Source organism: Cydia pomonella, chromosome 1, assembly GCF_033807575.1.
Source record: "Cydia pomonella isolate Wapato2018A chromosome 1, ilCydPomo1, whole genome shotgun sequence".
Classification (NCBI taxonomy): domain Eukaryota; kingdom Metazoa; phylum Arthropoda; class Insecta; order Lepidoptera; family Tortricidae; genus Cydia; species Cydia pomonella.
The window spans coordinates 33,731,839-33,744,243 of NC_084703.1; the positions used below are offsets into that span (position 1 = coordinate 33,731,839).

The window sequence follows — 12,405 nt, forward strand, 5'->3', positions numbered from 1 at the left end:
CAAAATATATGTTTTAAAATCATTAAAGCTTTTTTGAAGTTCATTTATAAAACAACTAACATAACTAATAAGTAATACAAAATAATTTAATGTATCAATTTATCAACAAAAAAAGTAATATATCATAAAAAACACGACATTATTACGGTTTGTTCGAGTTTTGACAAGCCTGCAAAAAATCGGAACTACCGGATTTGACGCAAACAAACCCCATTACAAAAGTCGACAAAGTTACTGGAATGTGTTTGATTTATTAAAGAAGACACAATTTGCTTCATTATTTTTATTATAGTATTTTATGCAACAGTTGTATAAGAAGGGTCAAAAAAGGCGAGTGGCGTGAGTTACAATGTGAGCCGGAGCCGAAGGCGTAGGCGAACATTGTAAAAGAATACGCCACGAGCATTTTTTGACCTACTTATACAACGTTGCATACAATATTTTTCCTACGAGTCAACAAAAATAAATCTTAATTTAGGTAAACAAAGCAAAAGTATATACTTGTTACGCGCGCGGCCGGCCGGTCCGCGACACCTTCTCGTAACTCATGAGGCCCTGGTACTTGCTACTTGCTAAATTAAATTTTTGGACAGTTTTTTCTCAATTTTGGCCACCGTAGCCTACGGAGACTAACAAGCAACGCTAAGCGGTCTTCGTAGTCTATGCAAACAAATGAATATTTTGTAAGTTGGCAACAATGCACTTAGTTTAAAACTGTATTCGTTTTGGTTTTGTTAGGTTGGTAGCCATTAATCGCAGTAACGTTATAGCGATTAAAAGCACAAGAGCTTTTATGAGGAATAGACAATATAGACTTTTCTTGAAACCTTTTATGTATGTTCTTATATTCGTGTTAATGAATGCATAAATGACAGATAACAGTAGAGGAGTAGGAAAAGAGTAGTAAAGACGACGGGGACCGAGCTTTAATATATCAATACTAAATCATTTTACATCTATTCATGGATTTTAATATAGAAAAGAGTTGTGTCAGATTTTGACATAATTTAGTGTAGAAACATGTTTTACTTTAAATGAACCTGAATCCCTCAAAAAATGACATGGTATTTGCCAAAACCTTCACCTCGTCCCACGTGAGATTTAGGGAAATTCAGCTTCAGAGACCCCCTCCTCTCCTGAAGGCCTCACGTAATTTATGGACATGCCCCTTTAGTACCTACCTATTTAATCAAGCTAATTTTAATTTAACGTACGACTATATTCACTAAAATTCGAGGCTGAAAAATCGAGATAGGGTGACTTCCTCTCACCGCAAATCTTATCTATTTTTGGAGGCTGAAAAGCGCCTAACCCTAAGAAGTAAATAACAGACGCCCCCTTACCTGTTTATATCTAATTTGTGGCAGACCGTATACCTACTGGTACATACCGTATTATTATTCGTCGTGCGTGCGTCGAGAGTATCGTTCTGGAATTTCCCCAAGCTCATTGACGCCGGTGTCGGCCTGCGTCTGCGAACTGCGTTAAGTGCGTTAGTGCTCGCAGCGCTGCGAAGCGATGCACATCCAACTCATGACTTTAGGTAGTTTTTGAGGCCAGCGTACTTAAGGGCTACTTGGACCATCCCACTAACCCGGGGTTAACCCAGTGTCAAATTGTACTGGTAACTATGGTAACTCCAGGTTTAACCGGTTAACTCCGGGTTAGTGATTGGTGCAAGTTGCTCTAAAGAAGGCTATTTCAGACAAGCGGTAGACAGCATATGGGCGCTTGGCGACTTGACATGTGCAACCAGCGCGTTGCGGACCTTTTTTTAGCTCGAATTCAAATATAGTATGTGTCAACAAAGAGTTTGAAGTTAAATTCAAAGAGTAAAGTAAAAAATGTTACTCTTTGAATTTAACTAAGTTCGCCGTAAGTTTGTCGTCGGCGCCTCTGCTTTGGGGACATAAGATATTACTCACTCGTCACTAATAGATTCATACAATACTTAAAGTCGTCTAGCTATCACTAACTAACTGAGTTGTCTGAGTAAGAAGAACTGTCATTATGACTGTGGTCCTCTCCAGGGCTAACACACTGGCCTAGCTAGTTAGTTAGTGCTTCTGGGCATTTTCCGCAAATCGGCAACCATTGTGCCTATTTGGCGTGAAACGAGATAGCGTTAGTCTAACCACCCCAGCTCCTCCGCGAAGTCTAGCAATGTTTTCAGGTTGCTACTGCCTCCCTTAGTGTGCACGGCGTCCCTAGGTATTTGCTCCTGTATACTTCTACCTGTCTGCAGTGTCTGCAGTCTAGGACATGGGGGTAGCGATAACGATAATGTGTTATGTACAAATTCCTCGGCCTATTAAGTCGCTCGTCCGAGACTTTAATGCTTAGGTTACATTCTAATTCTGTAACTTTCTCGGCTATATTGACATGATATTTTAATCAAATTTCATACTGTATAGATACGGCACATTGCGGTCTCGGGAATTTGGGAGGTGTGCGCGGAAACGAAGCACGTCGATCCCCTTTCGAGTATTTAATGGAATGTATTTGCGGTACTCGAAATTAATAATTACGCGTATTTGCACACTAATGATGCAATAAATATTCCGATTCCGAATTCTTAGAATCAGGGCTTTTCAGTCATCACAGGAAACTAAATCAGTCAATTATCCCTCGTTATCAATATTACAGGTGATTATCGATTTTCAATAAAGCAACAACAACTACTTTATTCTTATTATATGGTCGGGCAAGAGTGATATACATAGTTAAGAGGGAAGTATAACCACGAGATCGTCTATACAAAAAGAGAAAACGTTTTTCTACTTCTAAATATATTTTCCATTCTCCATGATGTTTTGGTATGTTATTGACACAATGAAAAACTAGGTTTGTAGGTATTCCTTTTTAGGGTTCCGTAGCCAAATGGCAAAAAACGGAACCCTTATAGATTCGTCATGTCCGTCTGTCTGTCCGATTCTGTCACAGCCACTTTTTTCCGAAACTATAAAAGCTATACTGTTCAAACTTGGTAAGTAGATGTATTCTATGAACCGCATTATGATGTTCACACAAAAATAGAAAAAAAAACAATAAATTTTGGGGGTTCCCCATACTTAGAACTGAAACTCAAAAAATCTTTTTTCATCAAACTCATACGTGTGGGGTATCTATGGATAGGTCTTTAAAAATTATATTGAGGTTTCTAATATCATTTTTTTCTAAACTGAAAAGTTTGCGCGAGAGACACTTCCAAAGTGGTAAAAAGTGTGTCCCCCCCCCGTAACTTCTAAAATAACAGAATGAAAAATCTAAAAAAAATATATGATATACATTGCCATGCAAACTTCCACCGAAAATTGGTTCGAACGAGATCTAGTAAGTATTTTTTTTTTAATACGTCATAAAAATTTTAAAAAAAAATTTTTTTTCATCAAACCCATACGTGTGGGGTATCTATGGATAGGTCTTCAAAAATGATATTTAGGTTTCTAATATCATTTTTTTCTAAACTGAATAGTTTGCGCGAGAGACACTTCCAAAGTGAAAAAATGTGTGTCCCCCCCCCTGTAACTTCTAAAATAACAGAATGAAAAATCTAAAAAAAATATATGATATACATTGCCATGCAAACTTCCACCGAAAATTGGTTCGAACGAGATCTAGTAAGTAGTTTTTTTTTAATACGTCATAAAAATTTGAAAAAAAAAATTTTTTCATCAAACCCATACGTGTGGGGTATCTATGGATAGGTCTTCAAAAATGATATTTAGGTTTCTAATATAATTTTTTTCTAAACTGAATAGTTTGCGCGAGAGACACTTCCAAAGTGAAAAAATGTGTGTCCCCCCCCCCTGTAACTTCTAAAATAACAGAATGAAAAATCTAAAAAAAATATATGATATACATTACCATGCAAACTTCCACCGAAAATTGGTTTGAACGAGATCTAGTGAATAGTTTTTTTTAATACGTCAATAAATTAAAAAAAAAAAATTTTCATCAAACCCATACGTGTGGGGTATCTATGGATAGGTCTTCAAAAATGATATTTAGGTTCCTAACATCATTTTTTTTCTAAACTGAATAGTTTGCGCGAGAGAGTTCCAAAGTGGTAAAATGTGTGTCCAAAGTGGTAAAATGTTGAACAAGATCTAGCAAGTAGATTTTTTTTAATACGTCTTAAATGGTACGGAACCCTTCATGCGCGAGTCCGACTCGCACTTGGCCGCTTTTTTCAAATTTAGCAATGGAAAAAATTCAAAAAAGCGAAACAATATAATATATAATGCTGAAGCGATCGACATCAAAATCAAAGTGATTTGTTAAAACTTTGTTAGTGAAAACCATTTTCTCCCGAAATAGAATTTCGTAGAAAAAAAGCGGCCAAGTGCGAGTCGGACTCGCCCATGAAGGGTTCCGTACCATTTATGACGTATTAACAAAAACTACTTACTTACTTACTCTCGTTCAAACCAATTTTCGGTGAAAGTTTGCATGGTAATGTACATCATATATTTTTTTTAGTTTTATCAATCTCTTATTTTAGAAGTTACAAGGGGGGGGGGGGGGGGGACACATATTTTACCACTTTGGAAGTGTCTCGCGCAAACTATTCAGCTTAGAAAAAAATTATATTAGAAACCTCAATATCATTTTTGAACACCTATCCATAGATGCTCCTTACGTATGAGCTTGATTTAAAAAAAAAATTGTGTGAAAACCTTAATGCTGCTCACAGAATACATCTACTTACCAAGATTCAACAGTATAGTTGTTATAGTTTCGGCAAAAAGTGGCTGTGACATACGGACGGACAGACAGACATGACGAATCCATAAGGGTTCCGTTTTTTGCCATTTGGATACGGAACCCTAAAAATACGGTTATTTCGTTAGATTCGAAAAGATATTCTATATAAATAAAATATAAATAGTATTAGGTGAATTGATTCACCTCTGTTACGAAAATTAATCACTTAGTTTTTATTTCAGTTACAAGGCATGGGTGTTGGCGTGACGAATCAGTGGAAAACTGGAAGAATTAAGACTCAATAAGGCCTTTACTTTTTTTTGTCAATGCAACTTAGTCCCTTAATCTGAGGGTCGAGGGCACATTATGTGTCCTAGCATTTGTTTGCAACTTTGCACCTACCATCATCATCATCGTACAGCGACGCGACGACGCGGGTTCGCTCGACACTACGTTGATGCTTGTTGCACAGCAGACGCCTCTCTCTGTTTCACAACACGACCTACATGGCGGCCACTGCCACACATAACAGCGCCACTACACACAATTGGGTGTGGGGTCGGCGGACCTCCTGCGTATCTATTCATAAGATGTATTGTACTCATAGTTATTCATATTGCTGTGATGGTACTAGACTCTTGAGTACCAGTATAATTTGGGTGCCAAGTTCTGTGCTGTGTAGAAAATCCTGAAATTATAAAGCAGCATCCTCGGCACAATGCCAAAGGGGCCTTTTTAGGGTTCCGTAGCCATATGGCAAAAAGCGGAACTCTTATAGATTCGTCATATCCGTCTGTCTGTCCGATTATGTCACAGCCACTTTTTTTATATAGATATTTATGTTTATTTTTATTAAGGTGCCATTCGTGAGTAAATAGTTATATATGTAAAAAATAGTACAAAAGAAATTACATTACCTAAAGGATTTGTCTTAGCTAGTTTTTACGTAAAGGCTATTTATTATATTTGTCTAAAATTTGGTTTGTTGGTAAAAACTAGCCAAGTCAAATCCTTTAGGTAACGTCATTTCATTTGTATATTTTTTTTTACATATATAACTATTTCTTCACGAATAGTATATTAATAAAAATAAACGAAAATATCTATATAAAAAACCGGCCAAGTGCATGTCGGGCCATGCTCAATGTAGGGTTCCGTAGTTACCCTTCCGTCACAATAAGGTAAACTATAGTGGAGTAAGTTGTAGAGCTAGAGACGAATGATAAAGAAAAGCTTTAAAATAAAACCGAAATTTATTATAACCAAAAAACAGCGGATATGATAACTGTTAAATAGTACGTATGTAATTGGGTTCATTGAAAAATTAGCGGCCTGGCCAATTAAAAAAAAAACTTTTTTCCTTTTTCTGCCGCCATTTTGAACTGTTATTATTCAACTGTCTTCCCGCAAAATTTCAATTGGCGTCTATATTTAAAAACAATTTTACGGCATATTTAAAGTTACGTGTCGGTAGATATCGTGAAAATGGAGAAATTAGGGCAGCGTGCTGTGATTAAATACCTCCATAAAAAAAGGATTGACACAGAAGCAAATTTATGATGATATGCAAAGTACATTAGGGCAATCCTGTCCATCATATACGATGGTGAAAAAATGGGCAGCTGAATTCAAGCGTGGACGAGATAGTATCGCAGATGACTCTCGTCCCGGGAGGCCAACAACGGTGACTAACACGGACAATGTGGCAATTATATAATGAAAGACCGGCGATTAAAGGTGCGGGAAATAGCTGACATCGTAGGCATCTCTTATGAAAGAACTCAAAATATTATAGTCAACGAATTAGGTTTTTCCAAGGTGTCGGCGAGATGGGTCCCGAGGCTTCTTTCAGTGGAAAAAAAATCGCTCGCCGTACTAATTCACGTGAATGTCTAGACCTGTATGAAGCCGATACTCAAGACTTTTTGGAAAGATTTGTAACTATGGACGAGACGTGGGTCCACCACTATACACCAGAGACCAAACATCAATCGAAGCAGTGGGTTCGTCCTGGTTCTCCGCCTCCCAAAAAAGCCAAAGCAATTTTGTCGGCCAATAAAGTCATGGCATCTGTTTTCTGGGATGCAAAGGGAATAATAATGGTTGACTATCTCCAGAGAGGTAAAACTATAAATTCCCACAATTATTGCGAGTTATTACGCAGATTACGCGAAGCTCTGAAGATAAAAAGACCTGGAATGTTGACAAAGAAAGTTATCTTCCACCAGGACAATGCACGTGTTCACACGTCACTAAAATCGATGGCGGAGATTGCCAAATGTGGGTTTGAATTATTGCCCCACCCACCCTATTTACCCGATTTAGCACCATCGGACTTTCATCTGTTCCCCAATTAAAAAAAAAACATATGGGTGGTATGAAATTTTCAAGCAACGCCGAGGTCCAAGCTGAGGTGGATGCCTATTTTGAAGGTCTCGAGGAAAGCTTCTTCAAAAGTGGTGTAATGGCTCTGGAATCCAGATGGAACAAGTGCATTCAACTCGACGGGGACCATGTAGAAAAATAAAAATAAAAAAAAACCTGTTTTGTTTTTAATATTCAGGCCGCGAATTTTTCAATCCACCCGTATGTAGCTTCACTGGGTAAAATTGTATTGATTCTCTATGTATTGTCTAACATCCACACGTAAACTTACAATTTATGGCTTAAAAATAATAATAACAATTTTTAAGAAAAAAAACCGACTTCATTGAGGGAGACCGGTGAAAGAACGATTATTGTCGATTTGAGATTTCATACAATGAAATTAAAAAGACAGCGTCCTACGCCTAATTATGTAGAAAAGGTGCAGTGGCAAAAAAAAAACATGTTACCTTGTTTTTTTTTGCCACTGCACCCACCTTGACACATTTTAGATTTGCCCTATGGTTGACTGGTAAGATACCTACCCGCAATAGGGTATTCGACTGTATTTAAGATAAATTATTTCAAACCATGCATGAAATAAAGCACCAGATAATTATTAAAAAAACTAAATAGGATAGAAATATAAAAATGTGCCTTGAAAACCTAACTGCTTGGCAAAGAGAACAAATTGCCAAACGTGAACTATGCATCATTGAAGAGTTCCGTTCTGTTCATCATCAGCAATTCCACTTCATCAAATGTCACTTCTACAAATGTAAATACTTGATTTGTTAATGAAAATACTAATCACTATATATATGCCTTTAACATTTGAGGAGTTCCCTCGAGTCCTCATGGACCCCATCGTCAGAACTCGAACTTGACAAAAATTTGTCTTGAAAATTTAATTTGCTTAACAAACACAGCGAAAAGGACAAATCGCCAAACGTGTACTATGCGTCGTTGAAGAGTACCATTCTGATCATCATCAGCAGTTCCACTTCATCAAATGTCACTTTTTAAAATGTAAATGCTTGATTTGTTAAAGAAAATACAAAAATCACTATATGTATGCCTTTCATATTTGAAGAATTCACTCGATTCCTTATGGACCCCATCGTCAGGACTCGAACCAGACAAAAATTTGTCATGAAAATCTAATTTACTTAACAAATACAGCGAAGAGGAGAAATCGCCAAACGTGTACTATACGTCGTTGAAGAGTTCCATTCTGATCATCATCAGCAGTTTCACTTCATCAAATGTCACTTTTTAAAATGTAAATGCTTGATTTGTCATAGAAAATACAAAAATCACTATATGTATGCCTTTCATATTTGAAGAGTTCCCTCGATTCCTCATGGACCCCATCGTCAGAACTCGAACCTGAAAAAAATTGTTTTGAAAATTTAATTTACTTAACAAACACAGCGAAGAGGAGAAATCGCCAAACGTGTACTATGCGTCGTTGAAGAGTTCCATTCTGATCATCATCAGCAGTTCCACTTCATCAAATGTCACTTTTTTAAATGTAAATGCTTGATTTGTTACAGAAAATACAAAAATCACTATATGTATGCCTTTCACATTTGAAGAGTTCCCTCGATTCCTCATGGATCCCATCATCAAAACTGAGTTTTGACAAAAACGGGACCAATCTGTATATATATAAATTCAAACAAATAAATAATTTTCAAAATCGGTTCAGAAATGACGGAGTTATGGAGTAACAAACATTTAAAAAAAACATACAACCGAATTGATAACCTCCTCTTTTGAAATCTTGAAGTCTGTTAAAAATCATGCGTACTGGAATAATTATCGCTCGTATTTTAAAAATTTGCATTGGCCGTTTTTCACACATTTTCTAGTGACGAAATCGAGCGTTTGAAATTAAAAAATCGGCCAGGAGCATGTCGGGCAATGCTCAGTGTAGGATTCAGTAGTTACCATTCTGTCACAATAAGCTAAACAAGACCACCCACGTAGCACACATCTATAGGTATCAAGGATTGATTCACCCGCATTGCGTTGCGAACACGATAAGCGTTGCGGGGCGATGCGGGGTTTACTCGCAAACGTCAAGCGGCGCGGTTTACTCGCTAACGTCAAGCGACGCGGTTTACTCGCTAACGTCAAGCGACGCGGCGCGGATAAAACACACCGTTGTTCATTGATGTAAGTATAATTAACTGGATTCACAATCAGCCGAAAAAAATGGCCCCACAAAAGTAATGCTCGAACGGCTTGAGCATGAGTTTTGATCCCAGTCTCGTTTGGCCCGTCGACAACGACAACTGTCAAACATGACGAAATGTTCTGTGAAAAAATGCGCTTATAATAGCAAAACAACAATAAAATTGGATGATATATATTTATTTCAGTGAGTTCTATTGATATTTTTAACAGAACTAATGTGAAGTCTACGTAATTTTATGGTATTTAATAATTCATTTTGTTGATACAAATTAATGGTGGTCACGGAACAAAAATCTATGGAGTCTACATTAGATTTTTATATTTCATAAAAATATTATGGTTCAATTTGCAAATTCCACATGTTTTATTGCGACATTCTAATAATAAATTACATTCAATGGGAAACATACAGCACATAATAAAACAAAATGGTAAAAACTAATCTAAATTAAAATATATCTAAATAAGGCCCCCGCGGCATTGTGCCAAAGATGCTGGCAGCATTCCCTCGCTGAATGGCAATACTAATGCGCTGCGAGAGAAAGCTGCCAGCTCTCTGGTCACCGGTAGAGTCTATGAGCCTTTTACTCATTTCCTTAAAAAGTATCTTGGCGCTTGGACCCCACGGCCCTAGTGTCTCGACTCCAAACGCCACAAAGTGGTATTGGGGGCCGAGACTTCGATATTTGAAAACCTTTTTGGTTTCAGCCGCCTCGGCAGCTGCCCCAGCCTTGGCCGAAGTTCTTGGTAGATGGGACGGTGCCAGTGTATCGACGCATGTGGCGTCCCAGACTAGCACTCGACCCATCTTCCATGGGACCAGGGTCATACCGTCCGGTCTCTTGCCATCGTCCCTCGAAACGCCGTTTGGTTCAAGGATAGCCGGCGCGTTGACGGTAGCAAGAGATCGGCGGATGATATCGTTTAGGGCAGCGTGCCTGGAGAGGCGACCGGCACTTAATTGACAACAAAGGCCGTGGTGTCCAAGCACGTCGACGGTTGCGCCGCAGGGGCATCTGTGGGGGGCGCAGACCTTTACTCCTAATCTAAGGCTTGCGGCTAAACGGAGGGTATCCGGCTCTAGATATGTACCGGTGGGGGGGGAGGGGTAGGCATGCAGCCACTGGCCGGATTCTAGTTCTGCAGCTGCGAGGCGCCGCGCGCGTGTAGGACCAACTGAGCTGGAAAGTAGTTTATCAAAGTTAATTTTGCACAACGTGTCGTCCCAGCAACGTTGAATGTTTAATTTTGAAGGTAAATTTTGACCCGGACAAGCCGTCAGCCAGGCGTTTCTGGCCTCCGTCAAGCACGCCGTCTCGTAGTTTAAAGTGCGGGCCTTTAATATTTTTCCTACGAGGGAGGACGTGCCATGGACGGAAGATAGAAACGCTGGTAAAGCAACACTAGAAATTTTGCGCGTACCCAGCCCGCCGAATCTGATGGGCAGGGACGCCTGGTTCCAAGAATGCTCGCTAAGTTGTATATTTAGAATGGATTCTAGGGAAGATCTAATAAGGTTGTCAATCGGTGTTAAGGAGTTTTGGTGTTTCCAAAATGGACAGCAGCGGAGCAAATAAGTAAATTTTGGTACAAAAAGGCAGGATTTTAAAATAGTCAGAGCGGAATGAGAATTGACGTCGAGCAAGCGATCGGCGCAGTTTTTGAATTTAGTAATCGCGTTTGTAATGATGCTGGGAATGGCTTCTTCGAAAATTGGTGACCCTAGGAGGTTTAGTGAGTCCTTGTTTACTACTTTTATATTAGGGGTGCTGGCTTGAAATTAATACCATGTTGGTGTCAAACAGGCATACGTCTCACCTGGTGGCAAACGGTCACCGTAGCCCCATAGGTAACCTAGTAGTCCTGAAACACCAGGGTGTCACATACGCGTTGCCGAAACGTTATGTGAAACTGAAACTTTTTTAATTCATTACATGCGAAGGGAAATAAGCCATGACAAAATCTATAATAGGCTGTTTGTCTATTTCGTTCGCGCCTTTGCCTTGCGCGCGCATTGAAAACGTACGTAAAAAAAATAACGCGCCAGCCATTTTCCGTATTTGTCATAAAATTGGAATAGTTTTGCATGTTTTTAGTTTATATATTGACGAAAATGTCATTTTCAAGCATTAAAAATGAAGAACACATAAAATTGACACTGCCAGTAATACTGCCAGTAATACTATGTAATAGAGACAAGAGCCGAGAACGATACCCTTTTACCATCATAATCGGATGAAAAATAATTGGCGGCATTTGAAACTTTTATTCAATGGAAAATCAGCAAAAACGCCCAGTCTTTCTTGGAAAACGTGTTGGTAGCTTACTTCAATGAACTGGCGAATAAGTGCCTACAAGCCCAGCACGCGTTGGTGCAATTATTCGATGTTAAAAGTGTAAGCCACCATTGTGAAAATCTAATTTATAAGTTTTGTTTTTTTCCTCGCAAGTGTGTTGAAAAACGTCGTATGAAACGCGTGTACATCAGTGATTACCCACATCGGCTTTCTTGTTGCGCGCTCGCTTGCAGCTCGCGCGCACAATATCGCCTCGTGTGTTATGACCAACTTAGCACACTTGTATCATAATGTACTATTACGTCATGTCCACCAGAAGAAGAACATAACAGCAATCATAGAATTGTTGTAATAAAGTCGATAACCAACCTGTATCTAACTTTCGTTTCTACTTACGTTTACATTACATTGAAAGAAAGATTCAAAAGTAAATGTAGATCAAAAAGACAATTATACAACAAATTGAATTTATTTCAAGGAAACTAGGTGTTTTTTAAGTCGTTTTATTTTATATTTATGTACGTAGTAAAATATTCTTCTAAAGTAGCATACTCCTGCAGGGCAATCGCAGACTGCTTGTGTCATTTAAAACAAAGATCATTCAGACAACTATCTCAATCGTTATTTAAAAAAAAATATGGATTCTATTTCCGATTTGATAATTTTATTTAAAGACAATTTTATTATATTAATATAATTTGTATACATAAAGCGACTCCATTCACTCGCTATTCATTATATAAAGTCTTAAAAGTTTTGAAATGTCCGTTTGGAGACACTAAACTGTATTGCATTAAATTTACTTTTGTATGAAATACTTGTCTTGACTAAAATT

The 12,405-nt window shown here is 38.2% G+C and overlaps 1 protein-coding gene across 2 annotated transcripts in view; it reads left to right on the forward strand.

The window, feature by feature from the left end:
* LOC133520588 (TAR DNA-binding protein 43-like) overlaps nt 1-8,395 on the forward strand; it is a 33,556-nt gene extending 25,161 nt beyond the window's left edge. For both annotated transcript variants that reach the window (XR_009799780.1, XM_061855112.1), the window contains exon 3: nt 4,950-8,395. Coding sequence is in view for 1 of the 2 variants with exons in the window: in XM_061855112.1 (XP_061711096.1) it covers nt 4,950-5,002 (53 nt within the window). In the remaining variant the exon portion in view is untranslated. The remainder of the gene's footprint in view (nt 1-4,949) is intronic.
* Nucleotides 8,396-12,405: the final 4,010 nt, after the last annotated feature.